This window comes from Poecilia mexicana, unplaced genomic scaffold (assembly GCF_051168715.1).
Source record: "Poecilia mexicana isolate PSO_F unplaced genomic scaffold, ASM5116871v1 scaffold_1, whole genome shotgun sequence".
NCBI classification, from domain to species: domain Eukaryota; kingdom Metazoa; phylum Chordata; class Actinopteri; order Cyprinodontiformes; family Poeciliidae; genus Poecilia; species Poecilia mexicana.
The window spans coordinates 12,415,606-12,438,996 of record NW_028263370.1 but is presented as its reverse complement, the minus strand read 5'-3'; the positions used below and the strand labels follow the sequence as shown (position 1 = coordinate 12,438,996).

The 23,391-nt window shown below is 41.8% G+C and overlaps 2 protein-coding genes across 2 annotated transcripts in view; one reads left to right on the top strand and one right to left on the bottom strand.

Annotated features, from left to right (window-relative positions):
- uba6 (ubiquitin like modifier activating enzyme 6) overlaps positions 1–6,464 on the top strand; it is an 11,814-nt gene extending 5,350 nt beyond the window's left edge. Inside the window, exons 17-32 of the mRNA XM_014971735.2 lie at positions 6–83; positions 173–354; positions 1,930–2,035; positions 2,112–2,201; positions 2,286–2,366; positions 2,469–2,597; positions 2,700–2,751; positions 2,832–2,895; positions 2,974–3,043; positions 3,128–3,199; positions 3,280–3,403; positions 3,504–3,697; positions 3,950–4,077; positions 4,233–4,320; positions 4,735–4,829; positions 4,906–6,464. Of these exons, the coding sequence (XP_014827221.2) occupies positions 6–83; positions 173–354; positions 1,930–2,035; positions 2,112–2,201; positions 2,286–2,366; positions 2,469–2,597; positions 2,700–2,751; positions 2,832–2,895; positions 2,974–3,043; positions 3,128–3,199; positions 3,280–3,403; positions 3,504–3,697; positions 3,950–4,077; positions 4,233–4,320; positions 4,735–4,829; positions 4,906–5,047 (1,695 nt within the window). The 3' untranslated portion in view covers positions 5,048–6,464. The remainder of the gene's footprint in view (positions 1–5; positions 84–172; positions 355–1,929; positions 2,036–2,111; positions 2,202–2,285; positions 2,367–2,468; positions 2,598–2,699; positions 2,752–2,831; positions 2,896–2,973; positions 3,044–3,127; positions 3,200–3,279; positions 3,404–3,503; positions 3,698–3,949; positions 4,078–4,232; positions 4,321–4,734; positions 4,830–4,905) is intronic.
- polq (polymerase (DNA directed), theta) lies at positions 6,454–23,391 on the bottom strand. The gene is made up of 35 exons (XM_014971732.2): positions 23,130–23,391; positions 22,920–23,019; positions 22,365–22,831; positions 22,042–22,277; positions 20,756–20,932; positions 20,539–20,669; positions 20,291–20,447; positions 19,910–20,021; positions 19,630–19,831; positions 19,034–19,175; positions 18,709–18,855; positions 18,422–18,634; positions 18,183–18,325; positions 17,355–17,544; positions 16,990–17,132; positions 16,661–16,854; positions 16,405–16,529; positions 15,298–15,541; positions 13,580–14,990; positions 11,779–13,135; positions 11,561–11,692; positions 11,286–11,488; positions 10,642–10,849; positions 10,364–10,557; positions 10,127–10,255; positions 9,817–9,991; positions 9,567–9,690; positions 8,838–8,932; positions 8,655–8,737; positions 8,482–8,583; positions 8,285–8,396; positions 7,449–7,573; positions 7,219–7,354; positions 7,021–7,127; positions 6,454–6,947 (listed from the first exon to the last, which is right to left on the bottom strand). Exons 1-35 carry the CDS (start codon positions 23,192–23,194, stop codon positions 6,834–6,836), a joined length of 7,995 nt encoding a protein of 2,664 aa, XP_014827218.2. The 5' UTR covers positions 23,195–23,391; the 3' UTR covers positions 6,454–6,833.

Below are 23,391 nucleotides of genomic sequence, written 5' to 3'. Positions count from 1 at the left end.
TCAAGGTTTGTGTCACAGACCCAGACCTCATAGAAAAGTCTAACCTGAACAGGCAGTTCCTCTTCAGACCCCATCACATACAGGTTAACGGATGTTACCGTTATAGTTTTTGCATGAACTAATATCAGAAGCTAAATTAATTTAACTCCTTGCCCCGCCTTTGCTGTCTCAGAAGCCAAAAAGTACCACAGCAGCAGGGGCCACTCTTGACATCAACCCAGAGCTGCAGGTGGACGCTCACCTAAACAAGGTGTGTCCAGCCTCTGAAAACGTCTACAGCGACTCCTTCTACTCCTCCATGAACGTAGTGGTTACAGCGCTGGACAACGTGGAGGCGAGGAGATATGTGGACAGGTTGGTGTGAACTAGAATTAATTTTAAAGACTCTTCATCCAAATGATTTGTATATAGCAGCTAATATCCACCATATTTTTGTCCGCTTATTTCTTGCGTATTACTAGATAAACACCGCTAAGACATTTTGAAGACAGTTTCAAGGTTTTAGCTTTATGATTTTAGCTAGTTTTGACATATATTTGGGAGTTATAAATAAAAGGCATGTTACTTTTTCTTTCTGCTGCCTTAAAAGGATCCATGATTAGCTGTAACGATAGACTTTGAGAAATATTTATTTTAGATGTAATATTCTAAAATAGCTGTTTAGTTTTTATACATTTTAATAAAATATTGTCACATGAATGTTGCCATGTTGTTCACACGGCAATGGATTCTGTGTAAATTATGTCTAATGGTCCAATTGCGCTAGCTCTGTCCAGTCGAAACAGTGGTGAGTAACATTATTAAGCCTTTTCAAATTGAACTGGAGCACGCGGAAATCGATTGGCATGTTGAAATCGCAAGAGGTGATGAAGATGAGGAGAAACAAACCGAGGAAGAGGACAGAGTTGGCCATAGGAGTTGGTGGCTTCTGCTGCTCCTGCCTTCAGCTTTGTAAATGAAACGATGAATGACACATATCTCTGGTTAGACTGCGTGATCCGGTAAATACTTCTTATAGCTCCATGTACGGTCCAGTCTTCGTCCGAGGTGGCAGGAGTGCCACCAGTACAACTGCTGCATATCTCTGTTAACATTTAAAATAGCTTCCTGCCCTGTCTATCTGATGTTTCTCCCAGGGTTTAGGCGCTTTGCAGATAAAAACTGTCGGCATGGCATTTATTTTTAGCTGCTTAAGGTAACGACCACCTGTTGGAGACTTTGTCAGTTTTGCTCGTACAAATGACAGTCTTCTGGAGAGAAATGTTGAGGACACAAATGTAGGTCCTTCGAAAGTTGTGTTCAGCTCCGGCTCTCTTCCACTGCACTCTTCTGTTTTTTTTTTTCATGTGGGAAGAGATCCAGATTCAAATACTCTTTTTTTTTTTTTTTTTTTTGTTTGTAATTACAGCCAACGGTGACACAGCGTGTCATTATTTAAAATTACACCAGTAATAAACAACAACTCAGGAAAAGACAGCCTATCTGTGTTTACTCTGTAGATTTCAGTACTGAATGGACCAAAACGTATCAACTCAGGAGGTGAAAAAATGGCGACCTTCATGGGTGAAAAATATAACAAAAGATGTATATTTTTGAAATGACAAAGTTTTGGCATATAGCAAACGACAATTCTTTAGTTAGTAGGAAAATTACAACATATTTAGGCAGACATGTTCAACTAATCTTGGATCCCTTTAAGAGGGGGGACTTTTAAGTTGTATTTGATATATAAAAGATGTTTATATATCGAATATGTCAAATCTAAAACAGGCTTTGAACTTGGCCGTATTCATCCAAGTTGGATTTCTTTTCATCTGAACTTTAACACCTCATTGATGTTAGCCCTTGGAAAAACTGTTTAAATGAAAGCTTTAAGGTTGAAATTGTTCAGTTTTAAATGTAATATTTTTTTTCATGTTGTATTTCTAGCCGCTGTGTGTCCAATCAGAGACCTCTCTTGGACTCAGGCACCATGGGAACTAAAGGACACACTGAGATCATTGTTCCAAGCTTAACAGAGTCATACAATAGCCATGTGAGTATTATTTCCTGGTCATATTTGTTTGTTTTTTTTGTGTTTTATGTTCTGAACCATCTGTTTTTCCTCTCAGAGGGACCCCCCTGAGGAGGAGATCCCGTTCTGCACCCTCAAGTCTTTCCCTTCGGTTATAGAGCACACCATCCAGTGGGCCAGAGACAAGGTCTGTCCTCAATGTATCTGATCATTGTTATTTTGCTACTGAGACTATTGTCTAATACTTTTTTGTTGTGATTTTCTGGTCTAGTTTGAGAGCTCCTTTTTCCATAAACCCTCCATTTACAACTCATTCTGGCAGACACACCCTTCAGTTGATGTTGTGCTGCAGGTGAGATTTAATGCTGCACACATTGTTTTCATGCTCGTTTAGCATCATTGTAAACCTCTGTGCTGTGTGTGTGTGTGTGTGTGTGTGTGTGTGTGTGTATAGAGGATGCAGGCGGGGGAAAGTCTGGAGGGATCCTTTCAGGTCATTAAGCTGCTGAGCAGACGTCCTGGTCAGTGGAAGCAGTGTATCCACATTGCCCGTCTGAAGTTTGAAAAGTATTTCAAAAGAAAGGTATCTAATCTCGACCTATAGATGCACATGAATATTTATAAAGAGATTAAAATGGAAAGACATTCCAACCCTAACATTGTTTGTTTGCTCCTTACTATCCAGGCCCTGCAGCTCTTGCACTCATTTCCTCTGGAAACCAGATTAAAAGATGGAAGTGAGTTTATGTAACTTTTTTCTCTTTATTAAATGCATCTACAGAATGACACATCTATCTCACATTTTGTGCGTTATTAGGTTTGTTTTGGCAGTCTCCAAAAAGACCCCCGACACCTATTGATTTTGACTTGAAAGACCCGTTGTGAGTAGACTTTTGTGTGTTTTCTTGATATTTTTCATTCCTGTCATCAAAGCCTCACCCTCCTTTTTCCTCCATCAGGCACTTCACCTTCATCATCAGCGCTGCCCGGCTCTATGCTGAGGTTTATGATATCGCCTACTCAGAAAACGTAGGTCACATGCATTCGTGCTTGTATTGTCAAACAAATTTAATTTAAATTTAATCGCTGACTGGCTGGGCTTTTATTCATCAGGATCTTTCTGAGGACACTGTGAGCAGGATTCTTTCTGATGTCAAAATTCCTGAGTACAGACCCTCAGAGAAAGTAGGTTATGCTTCTCAGTTGGCGTCTCCATTTCTCTCTGTTAAAAAAATGATAATTTATCTTTGCTCTGTTGTTGCTAGTCTATAGAGACAGATGAGACTGCTAGGAAACCTGACGCGACAAAGATGCCTCTGAGCAGCGAAGAGGAGAGGGAAGCCATCGCACAGCTTGAGCAGGCCATCGACGCAAACAAGGTCACACCAGGTGTGCAGACAAACTTAATTAGATTGATGTGCAAAAAGAAAGATGCTTCCTTGGATGTTATTTTGATCACATCTGTTTTTTTTTTTTTTTTTATTTTTAGAAGGATTACAGATGAGACCCCTTCAGTTTGAAAAAGACGACGACAGCAACGGTCACATAGACTTTGTCACGTCGGCCTCCTCCATCCGAGCCAGGATGTACTCCATCGAGCCGGCAGACAGACTGAAGACAAAACGCATCGCCGGCAAGATCATCCCCGCCATCGCTACAGCAACCGCTGCCGTGGCAGGACTGGTGAGAACCGCCATCGAACAGTTATAAGAACAGACTTGATTGTACATTATTTGGGTTTCATGTGACAATCAGAAGGTTGTGCAAAACTCTGAAGTAAGCTGATATGTATTCAAGGTAACCCTGAAAAGTATATTTGTTTAAAGCTATTTAGTTATTTAAGCAAACTTGAACCTGAGTTAAGTTCTTGTTTGCTCTAATAAACACTTAACCTTCATGCCTTGAATCTGAATTTATTTATTCTTAATGATATAGGTGTCACTGGAGTTGATCAAGGTGGTCGGTGGATTCGGATTTGAATCTTTGAAGAACTGCTTCTTTAACTTGGCCATTCCAGTGGTGGTGCTCACGGAGCCCGCCCCAGTTAAACGGACGCCCATCAGGTAGAAGCATCAATAGATTTCCTCCTTCATGCACACATTACCACAAACTTACAAATCACAACATAAGCATTTTTGTAATATAGGATGTTACCCTTTAATGAATCTCACTTCTTCATTTAAACCAGTTTTTGCTAAGAAGGTAACATCTTTTCCAGGAACAACATCTACTTTACTATTTGGGACTGTTGGACTATCTTCGGCCACGAGGATTTTACTCTGTCCGACTTCATGAACGCAGTGAGGGTGAGACGTTCTTTTACCATTATTCAGCTCCGTCTCAGTAGTTGCGACATTACTTTTTAAGCCCACCAAATATTTGCAAACTCAACATGCAGCCATCGTCCTTCTCCTGACTGATACAAAGTTTAAGATTTTGACCCATTCTGATTTTTTTTCCTATTGAAAGGAAAATCGAACTGAAAAGAAACATCAGATAATATTTTTCAATTACACAGAAAATAAAGTAATATCTGTTAAGTGATGCGTTTATAAACTAAATCTGGAGGCATTTCTGAGTTTTCATGCATTATTGAATAGGGGAGATGGAAAATCAAAATAGGAAAAATTGTCTGAGATCTCTGGCTGATTTAGTGTTTCCATTCTTTGCAGTTACTCATTTTCAAACATAATAAAGTTGACAATTTCATGTTTTTGTAGGAAAAGTACGGGATTGAACCGAGCATGGTCGTCCATGGTGTAAAGATGCTCTACGTTCCTGTGATGCCAGGACATTCAAAGAGACTCAAGCTGACGTAAGGACTTCACTCCTAAAATGTTTCTATTTTAAAATATTCTTTCTTTAAAGCTTCTATCCTCCGTCTCCCGCAGGATGCAGAAGCTCATCAAGCCATCGGCGGCCCGTCGCTATGTCGACCTCACCGTATCGTTCGCTCCAGAATCAGACGGAGACGAGGACCTCGCTGGTCCTCCTGTCAGGTACCACTTCAGCCCGGAGAGCAAGGCGCCCTGACAGCTCCAGAGACGTCGCCCCCAAAAACCTATGGTGTCCTTATTTCTCTTACTTCAAGCACTCTGTTATACTCCACCTCCCTTCCCCCGCTCCGTCAAGAACAGAAGCCTCACGGGGACAAGAGTTTTCCCTTCAGGTTTTGATTTGACTACGGCAAAACTCCCAGCCCCAGCACAACCCCACTGCCATCTCCCCTCTCATCTCCAGAGCTTCATACAGCAAGACAGACAGGTTCTTGCTGCACAAATAGCCAGGAAGTTAAAGCTGCTTAAGTAGCACTTGTTATTGTACCTCTCTGTACATATATTCTGGTTTTTACTCTGAAATGCACAGCTCTGCCTGTGTTGATGCCTTAAATGATTTTTGTTTTTCTTCTGATAGCCAATTTCTTCATCTGCCTGGCTCTGTTAATCCTTCCCTTTGGCACTCATCACTTCTCACCTTACTCTTTAGGAATCAGCTGTTGGCCACTCTTGTGTTCATAGAAACAGATCAAGCTGTTGTATAGTTAAAGGGGTCCAATAAGCCAGTGACAAAATGACCAAAGATGCTGACTATAAATGTGTCTCCAGATGATTGTTCTTTTCGGCTCCATAAAAACAATGGTGACATCACAACAGTGTTTAAGAAAACTGACCATCATCTACACCCTCATGTATGTGCTTTGTCACTAGAAGATAATTTTACCACATTACACTTCAATCAAACGATGCAACTGATGTGAGGAGCCAGTAACACTCAAATGTAGCTGCTGGTCTTGCCCATCTCATTATTTTCTTTTCTAATGACTGCACTGACAGTGTCCTCCATGTTGGAAAGTAAAGTCCTTTGGGTAAAGAAGATGAGCAGATGTTTTCATACTTTGTTTTTAAAAACCACATTTTTCTGGGGTATATCGTTCCTTTTTATCATTGTTCATAGATGTTTTCATGAGACATGTATTTATTTACTTGTTACTAATTTTTTTTGTCAAACTGAGCCTTGTGTTGATGAGCTCTGTTGAGTCACGGTGCACTGGTTAATTGTTGGCGATGAGCTGAAACCGTTAGTGTATTTACTCCTGTTTTGTTCCAGTTGGAGGCTGCATCAAAGGACTTTGAAATTATCTATACTGGCTTATATTTGAAGGCATATCTTAGTGGTTCTGAATGGAGTTCCAACTTGATAAAAATTGGGAGGATGAAGTCAAAGGTTTTCTGCTTTTTTAATGAAAATACTGACCTGAAAACAGTTCGGAGATTGGCTGTTTTCTCATTCATCCATTTAACCTTTTTTTGTTTGTTTTGAAGAAGAAATGTCTATTGGACTTTATAAGACAAATCTGTTTTGTTGAGAAATAAATGATGTACGTTCTTGTGAAAGCCAGCTCAACCTATGGTCCAATAAAATGCGACTTCAGGATAAAATCAAGAATAAACCTGGTGAGTCTTTATAGTCATCCAACTCAAATGGCAAACATTACCAATTCATTACATCAGACATCCTCCATATTAGTGTCAAAGATGCACCAATCAAGCTTTTTCCTGGTCAAAGACCAGTTTCAGGGATTCTTAGAGCTTTTGACTTTTAAATCCAATTTAGTGTAAATTATGGACTGAAAATGAGAATGTTTTTGCATATACAGCCAAATGGTTGGTGCGTCTCTGTTGTCAGCCTATAAAACATGTACAAAATCAGATGTCGCATCTCATCGTCGATATGATTAAAAAAATATTTTGTGCAGATGGAAGTATATACAAAAGTTACAAAGCAACATTACAGTTAATTTCATCATTTAGGATTCAGTTTATATATCGAGGTCCTGCAGGTTTCCCCAGCTGGGTCCAACTCTGACTTTGGCTTTGAGCTTCACATACAGCTTCACTGCTGACTCCATCTCCCTTTTGACTATCTGTGCAACCTGGCAAGAAAATGTCAGATAATGAAGCATCGTCCTGCTCTCGGTGTCATAACCCAAACAGTGCTCCCAATACCTGTATGAGATCCTGTTCTGTGGTTTCGTAGATGAGCTCATCATGCAGCTGGAGGACAAAATAGGCTCCCCTGAGCCGAGATGTCCCAATTCTGCGGTGACCGTGAGCTGGAGGGGGAATTACAAATTGAGGTTGATGGCGTTAAAGGTCACAGTCTGAAAGTGTAAATACGAAAAGGAGGAATTGTGTGAAGTTTACCTGAGCGTGTGTGTTTGTGAGACAATGGGGCCGCAGGATACGTTTTTCGTAACCGTTTCTGGATGTTGACGGTAGCCAGTTTGACGATGTCGGCTGCCGAACCCTGCACCGTCGTGTTGACCGCCTGCCGCTCTGCCTGAATGGACGGCGGAGGAGCCGAGAGGCAAAGAAACAGAAGTGAGCTTTGTGTGTTATTTACTCGCTAAACCTTAATTGTCAGGTTTGCTCACATGAGCTTTGACGTGTGGATTTGTGCTGGAGATCCCAGCTAAATATCTCCGCCGGCCCATCAGCGTCTGAACATAGCCGTCCTTTAAACACTTCTTTACAGTCTGCTTAAGAAAAGCGTTGATCCCTGAAAGACGAGACGGAATGCTGGTATGAGGGATTTGAAGACATTTGAATTTATTTTCATTCAACCAAGAAGTCTTCTGACATGAAAAGAGGCAGGCATTTCTCAAAAGAAACAAATTATAAGCAGAATCAGTCTTGAAAATGTTTGATGTCTTACATCTAAAAAGCAGTCAAACTCCTCTTATAATCGGTGACCAACAGGTTTTCACTGTCATTTTGATTATTTATCTTTGTTGGTGAGCTCCTAAGTCTCTTCACCTAATCTTTAGCTTCCTCCACAGATTATCACCTATCAGATTCAAGTGACTGGGTTGCTTCAGAGATGTTATTGTTCCATCCAGACTGAAGAGGACTGTTGGTCAAATTGGCTGAAGTCAATCACTGGAATGTGCCAATACAACAGCCATTCATCAGGTTATTTTTAAAACCAGAAGATTTTTTTAAGGTCAACCAAAAAAATAAAAATTCCATTTAACCTAAATATGACTGAGTCGAGCTGAAACTTTCAGGTAAAAACACAACAAACTCATCATGTGAGGCTGTTTTACATGTATGGAATAACGAGGACTACGACCAATCTTATTAAACTTCTCCTATATGGGGCATAGTTGAATCCTGCAACAACACAATATCAGGAAAACTTCAATGTACAGTAAACGTATCCTGTTTATTTCTGCTATGCAGCACAGTGGTACTGCAGTTGCCTGCATACCTTTGTATCTCGCTTTGAAGCTCTCGATGTAGCAGGCTGCGTCGTTCTCCTCTACTCCCATTTGCTCCCCAAGTGACTTTGCTCCCATTCCATAGATGATGCCGTAGCAAATCTTTCAGCAAAGAAGAACGTCCGATCATCAGAGGTCATAAAATAAATCATCACATCCCCAAATCTGCTGTTCTCCATATCCCAACCTGTTTTGCCTGCTGTCTGAGGCTGTCCTGCACAGACTCTGGGTCAACACTTTTCCACTCAGCAGCAATGCAACGGAACACGTCAGCTCCTCCATTCAGCACCTTGTGAGCACACAGTGTGTCAGTAAGTCATCTTTGACAATTCTATTATATTGTTTTGCTACACCGCTGACCTGCAGGAGGCGCTGATCCTTCGAGAGGTGAGCCAGCACTCTCAGTTCCAGTTGAGAGTAATCAGCTGCCAGTATCATTCCTCCTTCAGTTTTATACAGGAAAACATGGACAATTAGGTTTGAAACAAAGCAACTGGGAAAATGTCTACATATGTCATAAGAACACAGCATGCTGATTTAAACCTGAGAAGGGAATAAATGCATGTCTCATGCTGACGGAGAAGGCCAGGCCTTGTTCTGCAGCTGCAGGAAAAGGAGCAGCAGAGTTTGTCCTCTTTCTGTAAAAACAGAAACAGTGGCGGCTAGTTAGCTCGGCGCTAACTAGCCGCCACAGAGACCGTTTCTCTCCCGGCTATCTCTGTGATCAACACTTAACAGAGCGCCAGATTAATGCCATGCATATTAGCACTAATTCAATCTTGTAAACCTCATTTATAAAAACACTGTATGCATACATATTTGCAAGAAAGAAATTTTTTTTTAATATTTTGAATGTCTTCATTGAGAGCAAAGTGAAGCTGAAGTCAATTTTCTGGCTTCATGACTAAGACTGATTCGGATTCTTAATTATTTTCATGAGCAACTGCAGCACTTGGGTTAAAAGTGGGTGTGTCAAAGTGATATAGGTCTGGGCTTTGACTAGGCCGATAAGCATTGATCTAAATCAATTTATTGCAGCTCCGACTGCTACATTTTAACTGATTTTCTCCCCAGATTTTCACCACAGTGCAGAGCACTTTGTTCCACACAACCCCTACATAACTTGTGGCAAAATGAAAATGAGACGTCATGACTTTTCTTCAACAAGAGACAGTTACATAACAGCTGTATACAAGTGGGCAGAATGTGAAAAAGGATAAAAACTACTGCAAATCACTAGGAATGAAAAGCCAGGACCAAGAGTGCACCTACCCCAGCTTTTTGGGCATCTGGAAGCCACCCTGAGAAGGAGGGCTTTCTCCGACCACTGTAGGCATGCAAATCTCAAAATCTTTGGGGACGTTCTGGATGTTTGGCTCAGTGAAGCTCACTCTACCTGAACACAAGGAATCTGGTTAAATCCATTGGTTAGATTTGCCTTGAATAAAAATGATTCATAATAACCAGGTGAAACAATCTGGTTTCAGCGCAGCCTTGTAAACACAGACGCTCTCTGTCGCACCTGTTGCCGTGTGTGTTTGTGCGACGGGGTATATTCTGTCCATATCCAATGTAGGATGATACTGCTTCTCCCTCTGCAGGGGAAACACCACTTTAGTCAAGGCGTTGGTGATTCTCCGCCACTCCAGGACTACAGCTGGCAAAGGGTGCAGGGGACGAAGTTTTTCTAAAACATCCTGAAACAGAAAGTCTTTATTTTAGATCTAAGTCTTCTTTGCTTCAAGTGAAATCCAGTGGATTTAATTTAATGAAGTTGCATAATTTAAATACAAAAATGATTATTAAATAGTTTCGTAGCTAATTGGTTGCACCTTGGTAGTGCTGAACTGCTTCCCAAGTCGCACTCTGCCGCCGCCTCTCCTGGTGTAACCCAAAGTCTTCTTATTTCTTGGTCCATTTATGTCTCCGTTTGGAGGCAGATGAAGCTCCAAAAACAATACCTATCATAAGAAAATACGTCATTAAATCCTCTGGGTTGTTTTTTTTTCCCCTTTGTTGATCTATTTGCATTTTACTAAATCAGCTGGGGAAGATGAGAAGAGTTGGACCTGTGCTATGTCATCAACACTTGTGAGGGAGAAGGTGTGTCCAGCCAGGCTGTAAGCCTCGGCTTCCAGCGCCGACAGTTTGGCCTGCATCACATGTTTTTGTCTCTCGCACTCCTCCACGCTGAAGCCAACTCCGTTCAGTTCCAACAGAGCCAGACAAACCTGGGAAGGCATCTCTATCCTCCTAAACACATCTGACAGAGTCGTATAGGATTACTAAAAACCACCACTTTAACACCTCATTCTCACCACTGGCTTCATAGGCGCAGCATTTCTACCCAGTGTGCCGTCTTGCTCCAGCAGACCGGAGAGATGGTTCATCACAGCATGTATGAGGACGCTCTTGGTTGCGGCCCTGACTCGAGGACAGTGGGAGAGTGCGTTCCCGAGACCATCCAGCAGGGGTAGTTCTTTGGGACAATAGACAGTCACCATGTTGGGAAGAGTTCTTTCTTCACTGCCAGGATCCAGCAGCCAGCAGGCAACCTGGGGTGGACAGATGCACGATTATTTACATTCCTTACAATTTCCCACTGAGCTTGATCCCAACTTTTAAATATTAATAAGAATTCCAAAGGTGAGAAGAATTATAAAGTCCAGAAGAAGACTAGGACAGCACAGTGGGAAAGTTATTAGTTAATGTAAAAAGGGGGACTGGAGAGTGTGCTCCAATTACAGAGGGGGCACACTCTTAAGCCTCCCTAGCAAGGTCTATTCAGGGGTCCTGGAGAGGAGGGTCGGTCGGATAGTCGAACCTCGGACTCAGGAAGAGCATTAACAGACTGAATACAAATGCATGACACACTTCTGAGAGTCTCATTTGTATAAAAATGTGGCATTTTCCTTTCACCTTATAGTATACATAGTGCATCACAAACAATCCTAATGAAAACAGTTGATCATAACTTTTCACTTCTCCCACCTTTGGATCCTCACAATTTCCCTCCAGGCTGATGCCACAGCTCTGTACCAGCCTCTTGTACACCTTGATGATGTTATTCACGACAGCCACACGGCCCTTAAGATGAGTCACCTGTCCGCTCAGACAGACCTTCACCTGCTCCAACCTTTCCCGTACCGGCAGAGCATCATCGAGTGGAGGAGGAGCCAGACTGGAGCTCAGACCTGATGGGGGTCAGACAGGTTCAGCTATGGACACATAAATATGTGGATCAGTGTGCCTGTTTTTATCAATACCTTTTCTCTGCTCCTGCTGTAGAGAAATATAGTATGCATCTCTGGCTCCCCAGCAGACAGAAAGTCCAATCAAAGTAAGGCCTTCGTTGTCTCTTACTGGAAAACCATCAAGCTTTAGATGAGCTTCTGATGCTGCACAGAAAGAAAACGCAGAAAGAAAAAAACATTCTTAAAGTCTATGAGAGAAGATCAAACATTTTCTTGAACTTTTTCCTCACCTCTCTTATGTTTCCCTCCTATTTCATCCTCGGGGTGCTGCCCCCGCTCTCTCTTCTCACAAGCCAAAGCAATAGAGAATCGCTCTTTTGTCTTCCACTCTTTAACGAAAGTATCAAAAAGGCGCCTGTCGCTCGCCACGTCTATGATGGAGAAGTTCCCAGAGTTGCTGCAGCAGATGGAGGCCTCCTGGGACAGCTGGAGAGAGAAACCTGCAGGGCTCACCGAGGACTCGGTCTCAGATGGGGGCTTGGGCTGGGGGGACGGTGGAGAGGCGACACTCTCTGGGGGGAGGCAGAGGCTTTTCTGCGGTCTGCTATCAAAAAACGAAACAGCTGCCTTCAAGCGACTGTCTGCAGCGTGGGATGTGGCCCGTTTTTTTTGAAGGTGGTTTGAGGGCGTCGACTGTTTGAGAGGCTGAGCGACGACAGGTGAGTGGACAGAGGAGGTGGTCAGTTTCACTCTTGGTGTGACAGGGGGCGTGGCCTGCGTTGGGGGAATAAGGTCACCGGCAGAGCCTGGTCTCTCTGCGACCTGCACCGTTTGAGCCGCATCAGGATGTTGGGATTTTTTCCTCTTTCTGTCCTGATGTGTCGCTGGATGAGGTAACTCTGAAGCATCTGCTGTGGTTGAACCAGCAGCACCTGGTTGGTCAGACATGCTAGGCCAGCGGTCGAAGATTTCCTGTAACTCAGGGCTGCAACAAAAAGCACTTTCAAGTGAATTTTGGACAAGCGGGTGTTTGACAACTAAATTTTCCCCATTATTTTGTTTTTCTTTGTTGGTTTTCTTTTCAACCTGCTGTGCAGTTTTGCCCTCATGTACACCTTTATCAGTAAATTGTTGATCGTTTTGATTGCAAGGCTGATCGTTGCCTTGCTTCTCCTCGTCAGACTCGTTTTGGGATTTTAAAATCAGACCTTCATCTTCGTTTGGTCGCTGCAGCTCTTGGTTTTCTTCTTCAGTTCTCTCTGTGTGTCTCAGTAAACTCTGCCTCTCCAGAAAGTGTTCACCCACCAAGAGCGAGTCCCCCCACTCGGACAGATTGAAGAAGGACTCCCCCCACTGGACCGCCTCCTGCTCCTCCGCCTCCTGGTTGGCGAGAAGCTCACTGCGCCGCCTCTGCTGGGCTGACGGAGCGGGACGTGGGCTAGGAGGTTCTTCTTCACCTGCTGGTTCAGGTAACTGGTTTGGTTGCAGAGCGTCCAGGAGAAGGCTGTCGTACATGCTGTCGAACAGGAAGCTGCTGCTCCTGTTTGGACTCTCTGCTGCAGCCTCGTTATTGTTGGGGAGCCGATTGTCGCGTGTGTTTTCGTCTTTATCTTGGTCTTTTCTTCTTCCTGCTGGACTGGGAGATATCTGAAAGACACCAACTTTATAGATTTAATGATGCTCAAATTGCTTCCAGGTATTTATATCACTCAGAGCCTTGCAAAAGTATTCGCACTGCTTCATATTTTCCACATTGTTTCATTACTGTCCACAAACTTTAATGTATTTCTTGGGGTTAAATTAAATTTTCATTATTTTTGTAAAAACATACATTTGTAAATAATTGTATTACAGGGGGATATCATATTGCATCATATCGATTGCAGACTCGTGAATTGAATCAAAATCATATAATGACAGACTTTGTGATTTCAAAAGACACTGAACTGTCATCCAAACAAACCAAAATGATATTGTATCATAATAAAGCTGGTGATTTAGACTTCTAGTGCATAATAAAACATTTAAAATAAAAAAGTTTAAGTGGTGTGAATACTTCTGCAGGTCACTGGAGATGATGTCATTACTTACTTTGTGGTTTGTGTTAAGGATGAGCTCCAGTTGGCTCTCTGTCACAGAAATATTGAATCTGGGAGACACTGTCTGAAGGCCTTCAGCTTCATTTCTTCTGTCATGTTCATCTCCCGCTACTGAATCCTCCTGTTGTACCTTCAGCGGTTCTACTCCCTCATCTCTTTCTGCAGCTGTGCCACTGAACTCATGTTGAACTATAATTCTTTCTGTCTGAGTGTCCAAGTCAAAGCTTTTGCTGAAACTTTCTTCTTCCACACCATCCTGCCCCACTTCATCAGTCCTACTGCCTGCGTACAGCTCAGGAGATGAAAACGTATCCACCCCTCCGGATTCGGTTCTTCTTCGTTTGGCCTCGGGAGTGAACAGGGGAGCAGAGGCAGGAGAAGATGTTGACAAATCTGCTTGCGTAGGCGTAGAAATATCATCTGACTTTTCTTGAGAGGTTGCAGGCGTTGTGTCTTGGGCTTTTGAGTGTAACCTGTCAGCAGGCTGCAACTGATCCTGCAGAGCCCGATCAGTTTGTATTGATTGGAGGATTTTGCTTAATGCGATTGAGTGTTTTAGTCTCCCTGGCTGCAGAGGGGATGAAGAAAAGTCTGCTTTTGCTGTGCTTTGTTGTGGCTCTAAGCGAGAAATCGGGGGTCTGAACCGTGGGGCCGGGTTTGGAGAGGATAGGGGCTGAACCTGAGGGGGCAGCTGAGGGAGAGGGCTGGGAATAATGTCAGCCAGCTCTTGTGTTAGGCTCCTTTCAGGAGCAGGGGAATTTAAATGGGGAAGATTTGCTTCCCCAATTTGTTTGTTTCCTTTATTCACCTCTTCTACTTGTGTTTTGTTTTTCTCCAACATTTCCCCTTTGTTTTCCTGTTCTTCCTCTGCATGTTCAGCATCATTTTGGCCTGATGTCTTTGGTTTTGCTTTAATTCTTTCCTCAGATCTTTCTTCTAGAACTTCACACAATTCAGATTTCATCACATCCTGCTTCATTGTTTTTCTTTCTAACACGTCTTTCCCATCAGCAGTCCCTTTGTCGATTTCTGCTTCTCTCCTAACCTCCTCTCCACGATTCTCACTGACTTTCCTCTTGTCCCTGCGCTTTCTCACTTCATGCTCTTTAGTCCTATCTGTTGGTGATTGGTGCGGACTGACGTAAGAGGCAGACGAAGCATCTGAATCCCCACTGGTGTAATCGTCAGAGCTACTTCCAGAGGAGGACTGTGGAGGAAGTACTGATGGATCCCAGTGAACTCCGAGCTGAGCCAGGTCCTCTTGAAGGAGGAGCCTCGCTTCAGAGACGATCTCAGCAGCTGCTTCCTGTTCTGTCAGAGCCCGTCCGCCGGTGACCCACACACAGCGCAGGTTCCGCCTCTCCGCCGCCTCCATCTCGCTCTCATCCACCGCTCGCTTAGAACTGATGAATTAAAGCTTACTGTTAATGATTGTTAGATTAAACATAAATTTGTTTATTTTATTTTTTATTATGTGCTTAGATTTACTTTATGACTCTGGGATTAATAATGTTTTCTGAATCTCTGATGGTGCTTGTTTTGGGATGGATCAAGTAAAACTGGTCTGTTCTCAGAAAATAAATTCTAATTCACAGATTTTGTGTTGAGATTTAATTGGTTTCTCAACAGAATTACATTTGTTCTTCTTGGAAAAATGCCAGCATTCTAAAAAAATTTTTACCGAAAATACATAATTCAGTTCATGTCTACCTCTTGAAGGGGACGGCGTTCCTTAACGCTTTCTCCACGTCAGGAACTGTGGCCCGAGCTACTTCAGCTACGGTGCAGAGCCCCTGGGCGTAGAGCGCTCTGGCTCGCGCTGCGTTCAGAAGGGAAATCCGAACCAGATCGACGAGCTCTCTCTGGACTCCAAAGCTCAGCCTCGTCTGGTACTGAGACAACAGCAGCTCCATGTTGTGCCAGCCCAGACGCTTGCAGAACACGGTCACCATTCCTGAAAGACGACAGCGGGTCTGAGAGTTTCACGCTGAGATAAATGTTTTTCAATGTTCAGGCAGTTTTGACATAGCAAGAAACCACAAAAGGTGGTTACAGTCATTGTCAATACATTAGAATAGTCCAGAGTCAAATTATGAAGTACCTTTTGAAAATAGTCTTTATTATGAAACAAAGTGTTATTTTATTTACTGTTCTGATTATTCTAATCTTCAGTCTCAAAGTTTTCATTAACTGTAAGCAGAAAATCATCATAACTCCCACGAATTCACACAATGAACTGGTGGGTTTGCTTCTCATCAAGGGACTGGGTTTATTCCCAAACCTGCCCAAGAATACTACAGTGAAAAACAAATCCCTCTACAGTGATGAGCTACACTTTTTTATGTTTTCACAGTGTAAAGGGCTCTGAATTGTGTCGTTGCTGAAATGACACAATCCCTATAAGTAGGGATCTCCTCAGTCCATTAGGAAACTGTGGGCTGATTTACTTCTTAAATCAGAAGCAAAAGCAGAAACAAACAACCTTTTAGCAACTTAAAGCAGAAATTCAACAAGACTGACGCTGCAGTCAAGAAAACTGTCAAAGAAAACACTTCTACAAGAACACTGAACATTTAGAGATACTGTTTCACCTGCACCTCATGCATCTGCAAATGCAAGTCATTAAAAGATCACAAAACAACATTTAAGTCACTTCCCAAAACATTTGGCTGTGGCAGCAGGTAGCACATGTGGAAAAGTGTTTCTGATCCATGTTGCTGCTCTCTAAACTAAACCTTTGTGTAGAGTTTAAAGTGTTATATTTACATAGAGATCATGAGTTTTACAAAAGGCACATGACAACACTCAAATATGTACCTGCATATGTGGAAGCAGATTGCTGGAGAGACTGCAGCTGTCCTCGATTGCAGTTATACTTAGAAGCTACAGTTCCCAGAGGCATTTCGCTGACCAGATCCTGGAGAACAAGAGTTGTGAAAAACCTGAGAAAAGAGCAGAAAGTTAGGTTCAGTAGAATTTTTATAAGTTAGCATCCATTAACCTTATTTTATCATAAATATTCTTACATTTACTTCTCTTCTTTACAAAACCCGCTTTTGAATAGGTGCTTTACCGTTTATGAATGGCCATCTGTCTGAGCTGCTTTTCAGTCTTGGCAACAAGTTTGCCACTGACAGATCGTGCAAGAAAACCTTCCTGGACACCAACCAGCTCCGCCACTCTCTTCATCGAGGAAGGCATCTGCTCCCACAGGCAGAAAAACTGATACCAGTCTATTGTAGTCCACTCTGCATACAGTGGAGTAATCTGAAAATTTAGAAATGGGACTTTTATGACTTTACAAACAGCTGCTTTTTGTTGCCTTGCAAGACATATAAGACTAACATTTTACTACAATTAGCAGAATTTAATTTATTCACTGCTAGGTTATTTCATGCATACCAGATACAGAATGTGCAAATCGTTTTCGAGTACGAATCCCTTCATTGCCCGTTGGAGATCTGCAAATATTCCCAAAGCCTCTGGAGGAGAGAGGGATGAAGAAAGAGTGGCAGCCCCTAGTTGGGTTGGACAATACTGCTCATCTGGAGGTGAAGAAGCAGAGCGATGAAAATAATCAGAAAACCTAAGAAAACTCAAAACAATAAGGCTCAACCTGTGATGATAAAATATGTGAATATATTTCATACTTTCAACTCAAATTTGAGTTTTTTAGAGTAAATTAAAGGTTACTGGAAGTTTTCTAAACATTTTGTAAAGTAAAGGATAAATCTAAATTTAATAAGAATAGTCAACCTTGGCATTACCTTCCCCATCCTTTTGAATAGTAATAAATTCATTTCCCATCAGCCATTCAACACAAGCCTCAATTGCTCCTTTGCTGTTCTGCTTATTAGATTCGGTTTTGTTGTCACTTTCCATGCTGGCAGCTAAAAGGGAGCATGAGGCGTACAACCTCACATCCTGTGGAGAGCTGGCCACACCTCCGACAATAATCTGAAAGAAGATGGTTTCAAAATATTAAGCAAAGAAATGTAAATGTTTTTTTTTTTACACATTACAAGCATAAGTTTTAGTGTATTTTTTAAATGATGTAATAGATGAATACAAAGCAGAGTATTATTGTGAAGTGTAAATAAACACCACATTTTTAATACTAAGCATCAGAAAGTTAAGGTGTGTAGAAAGACTTGAAACTGAGGTGGAGGTTCAACAGCACTAAACATACAGCCAGAACTATAATTTTAGATAAAAGAATATTTATTTGTGAGAGTGGTCTAGTTAAAGTCCAGACCTAAATCTAACTGAACCTACAACAAGAGTCAAAAATGGATTTTCTGCAGCCAATTTGAGTCAGCTTAAGCAATTTTGTTAAAATAATGGGACAAAATTTCCCACAGGGCAGAGCTGGTAGAGACAGACCTTTCTCACTGCTTCCCTCTCCTTTCACTTTACAATATCCATAACATAATAAAAATCCAAATTAAATGCACTGAAGATTGTGGTTATAATGCAACAATAATAAGAGAAATGCAACGTAAGATAAATTAATTTCACAAGTTTGTTGTATTATTACACAAAGGGGAGAAAATGTTTGAAACATCCATTGTTTTCTTTATTAATATTAATCCTACCTCCAGGATCGCTCTCAGCATGCTGGTGGTTACACCCTCGCCTTCCCGTCTCACCAGGCAGCTGCTGATTGGCTGAAGAACTCCCTTAAGGAGACTAATACCCTTCTGACGCTCGTTCTGCTTACACACAAGCACACTTTCACCTAGAGGGAAACAACAGAAACATTACTACTAAAGATACTTCAAATCCCCACAGTATCAAATTACTAGGCACAGTGAACTTCTCCCTGTTGCCATACCTGTGGTGTCCACTCCTTTTCTCCCTGCTCGTCCAGCCATCTGTTTGTATGTGAGCGGGTCCAGCAAGCGTCCGTTAAAAGTTGGAGTTCGAATGATGACCCTGCGAGCCGGAAGATTGACTCCCGATGAAAGGGTGGAGGTGGCAGCCAGAACTCTGATCAGTCCCTGACGAAAAGCTCCCTCCAGCACATCCCGCTCATCAAACGTCAACCCTGCAGAGAGAAACTTTCTTAACCACAAACTGGACAGACTACATTTCAGCGTTGATGAAGGACTGAGTGTTCACCGGCGTGGTGGAAGGCCACCCCCCACGGGACAGTGCACTGCAGGATGGGATCAAGACCAGCTGGAGTTCGCCTCAGCTGAGCTAGCACATCATCTAAGCCCTGTGTAGCTAGACGCACAGGCTGAGGCACGGCTTCTCCCTGAAGATCTGGAAGAAAGAAAACACCACCCAGAAATATTGACACTTGTCACTTGACTAGGACACCAAACTCAAATTTAAAAAATGGGTTAAGCATCCACACTACAACTTAAACACATCTAAAAAAAAAAATAACTCAAAGTAACTGGTAATATAGTGTGATAGTTATTGTATTTTTAAATCATACCTGCATGTCTGAGGTTAAAGAATGCTCTGGCGACGGTATCAGCCAGCTTTTCACACCAGTTCTTTGAGGGACAGAACAGCAGCACCGAGTGGCCTTCTTTCACAGTTTCATAACACAAGCTCACAATATGATCGTCATCACCCTTTAACAGAGGCATACGTGCACAGGCATGTAATGGCTAGTCAAAAACAACCAAATAATGCTATTACTAAAACAATTGGGATGTATCATGACATATTATATAGATCATACAAATTTTGATTTGATTGCAAACTGTAAATAAAGCCTTAATCTTAGTAGTGCTCTAGCATATCATCAGTTGAATTGAAACTTAGTCATAAAATTCAATGTGAATAAAACTGTTTTTTTAACATTTTTTGCAACTGTAATAGTTAAAAAAATTAAATGCCTGCAGAAGAGTCATATTAAATTATAATTGTGACTGGTTACAAAGATGTAATGTGAGTAGGTGCACATCATTCAGTAGAAGCTAGCTTTGCATCGAGGAAGAGGGTCAAAGGACCATCGCTCTGATAAAGGCTGAATGAAAAATGACTCAAAACATTCTACTGTGTCGTCCATCCCACCCAGGTTACCTTAATACTGAGAGCAGGGGCAAACTGTCGAACCACGGAAAGGCTCTTGTCGTATATGTTGCATCCCACTTTGAGATGTTCCTGCAGGGGTACGGGCCTGTAATCTGTTTGGTATAAATCTGCACTCAACCAGCTAGCCAGCAGAGAGAGATTTGGCAAAGTGGCGCTCATACCGATGATCTGTACGCTCTCTGAAAGAGACCTGTAGGCTTGGTTAGCATTAAAGTTTTACAAACTCCACATAAAGAGATGCTGAAAAGATGAATTGGGAGACACAGACCCTGATGTGTTCTGCTTCTGTGCGATGTAGCGGATCTTGGTTAAGAGCAGTTCCAGTAGGTATCCCCTTCCAGAATCTCCAACCATATGTAACTCATCAACCACCACCATGCCTTGCAAAATAAAAATCATTCAATATGTCATTTTTATGATGCAGTGATGGTTGATTATACAATAAGACCTGCAAATCAAAAGCTTTGTACTTTATTTCATCATGTAACTTTTTTTTATTAAATATATGAGTTCTTATGTCTTTATACACTGTAAAGCAGAAAAAAATGTGCCTAATTCAACATGTGAAAGTAATCTAAGTAAGAAAGCTCAAATGCTGCAGTTTTCTTGACTTTTAACCATTCGAAACGATCTATGACAGATATATTACCTAGTAGACCCATGTTATTTTCTTCTATCAGTCTGTTAATTAAAGAATTGGCTTTTTCTATGGTGCAAACAGCCACATCCAACGTGGTGAACCCTCCTGCAGCTGAAGTACTCCCCATGTAGCCCTCCACACGAATCCCAGCCTCTTCAAACACGCTCTGCAGAGTAACAGGAACAAAAAAAAGAATTAGATCCGAAAACATGCTGAATATAAAAATAATATGCACAAATGTTCCCCCTCTCCATCACCTGAAGGTAGTGCATCTTTTCTTTGGCCACAGACACAAATGGCACAATGAAAAGCGCTTTTCTTTTGGTCTCCAGCACGCGCTTCAGGATCAGCAGCTCCGAAACCAGAGTTTTGCCAGCACTAGTGGGGGCTTAAATTGAAAACACATTGTGAAATAAAATGAGAAAAGTGCCCTGTTCTGGGCGCTACACTGCAGATAAATATTGCTGCCCTCACCAGAGTACACAAGGTTCCCTCCATGCAAAACCTGTCCAACAGTGAGGCACTGTGCCTGCCATTCAAACATCTGAGTGACTCCGTGTTTCTGGTAGCGCTCTAGGACAGGCTTTGGTAAGCCCCAGCTGGATAACAGCAGCTTTTCAGCCTGCTGCTCAGGAGCACGCAAGGCCACGCCTGTGGTGGAGTTCAAAACTGTCACGGCATGATAGAAATGTATACTTTTCAAAGAGGTTTTAAAGATTTTGTTTGTAAAGTGGTCCTCTTCTCTAAAAGCTCCTGATTTACAGAGTTCTCCAGTTTTTTTGGTTCACTTAAATAAAGTTTCAGAGGTGATTTGGTCTGTCTGTCAACAGAATCTGCTTCAAGACTGTCTTAATTTGTATTTTTGGTCAACATGTGGCAACATGAAGTGCCTTGAATTCATATACTTTAAACTTTTTCACATATCGTCATATTACAACTACAGTAAATTTAAGGTATTTGTTGTGATACCAAAAGAAGTGATAAAAAAAGTATTTGATAATTGACATTTGATCATTTTTGTCAATAGATTGGCTGTGACAGAACATCACTGTAGTCAAAATAAATAAAAAAATCACAAATACCGCTCTAAAAAAACAAAGAAAACCCAATAAAACAGCTGACAAAAGAAACTTTGCAGTTGTTCACTAGGCAAGTTCAGGACACAAAATTCCTTACCCATATTTCAATTTTATTACTACGCAGCACACATTAACTATTATTCATATATTTAAAGATATTCATAATTACTACAGTTCTCATAAACAGTAGGGAGAAATTAAAATGACAAACCCAACAATACTTTCAGTTTTGGGTTCAACAAACTCAGACTCTCACCTGGAATTAAATCTGGACTTTGACTGGATCATTCTCACATATATCTATGCTTTAACCAAGTATCTCTGGTTGTATACTTGTGGTTGTTATTCTAACAAAAAGTGAACATCTAATCCATTTTCATGCAGCCTCTAACAGGTTTTCTTATATTATTCTCCTGTATGTTTGCTCCAACTGTCTTCACATCTGATCTGGTCAGCTTCTCATTCTCTGCCTGACAAATATATACATTTATGAAGTGTGCAGATGTAATGTGACAAAATGTGGAAAAATTTAAGTGAATGCTTTTTCAATGCACTGCATTGTAGCACAGTGTCTCTCATTCATTTTTCTGCATTTTAATGATTAAAATAGCCTTGTTCAATGTAAAAAAAAAAAAAAAAGAATTACAGTAAGTAAAACATAGAATTCAACACTCACTGTACCTGGTGGAGGAAGTGTGTCGCTCAGCATGCTGAGCTCCAGGCCACTGGGCACTGTGAGTACAGATGCAGACTGATTCTGTAACGACGGGTGAAGTTTGGCCCTTCGCCTGGCTGCTGCGAGGCGTGTAGGACTGAATAAAATATATTTTGTAGATACATCCAGAGGCGGACTGATGTTCTCACTCGAGCTAGCTTTCTTAACCCTGGGAGGAGAGTTCCTTCTTTTGAGTTTCTGCCTATATTTAAGCATGGAGAGTAGGAAATGTCAGTGAGACGTCAAAAATAAACATGAAGCAGAATGGTATACCTCAGCTAAGACTTACTTGCCGGAGCCCTCTGCTTTTCGACTGTTATTTGTTTCTACACAAGGCAGAGTGCAGACGGAGGCAGAGAGATTATCTGAATGGTTATTCTGCTGGTCTCTCTGAGGATGGTCCACTTCACCAGAGTCCTCACTGAAAAGAAGCTTCTGAGCCAGGTCTTTGCAGTCGGCGCTCCATCCTGGTCTGTTAGAATCCCCTCTAGATCCACAGCCTCTCTGCTGAGGATCATCCCCCCCATTTGTGTAAGGAATAGATTCCCAGTCCTTCATCATTCCAGAGTTTCTCTCCATTTTGCTGAGTGCGTTCTGTGTAGTGGGTCGTGGAGGAGGAAATGGAGCTGAAATTTGTTTTTCCTTAACATCCCTTCTAACTTCACCCTTAGAAAGATCAACAGCATCCATAACCTGTAGCATTTCTTCATCAAGAGCTAAAGTGGAATCGCCCAATGGAAGAGGAACTGCTCCACCCTGATAAAAAGAAATGTTATGTCTTCCTCGTCTGGTTTACCATAAGCACATAAAGGAATGGGAGATAAAATAAGGCAATATCACTTACCATCAGGCTATATTTATTCATGCTTATAGGTCCATTTGTTTTCCCTAATGTTGTCTGCAACAGCATTTCTCCGTCCGGTGGCTCATTTTTGCCTAGAATCCTGTGTTCATAATAAGTTCATCTTAACAGACATAATCAGATATCAAACTATTGGCTGTTTTCAGGCATCAATAACGATCAGGACTCAAGATTTCGGCGATCTGCACGTACCTCGTCTTCTTCTTGATCTGGTGCTGTCCCAGGTAACTTTTCTTTTTCAGAGCACCCGAGGTCATTCTGAAGTTTATCTAACTTCAGAATAACTGACCTGACAAGAAGCTCTGCAGCTCTTTACATTGAATTATAAACTGTAACTCATGTTGTTGAAAGAGACAACAACAAGTCTCGTTTGTTTTGGTTGCTAAGTATAAACGCTCCGCCAGGCAAAGCTAAACAAACATTGAATCAAAAATACCGCCGGAGTCCCACCCCT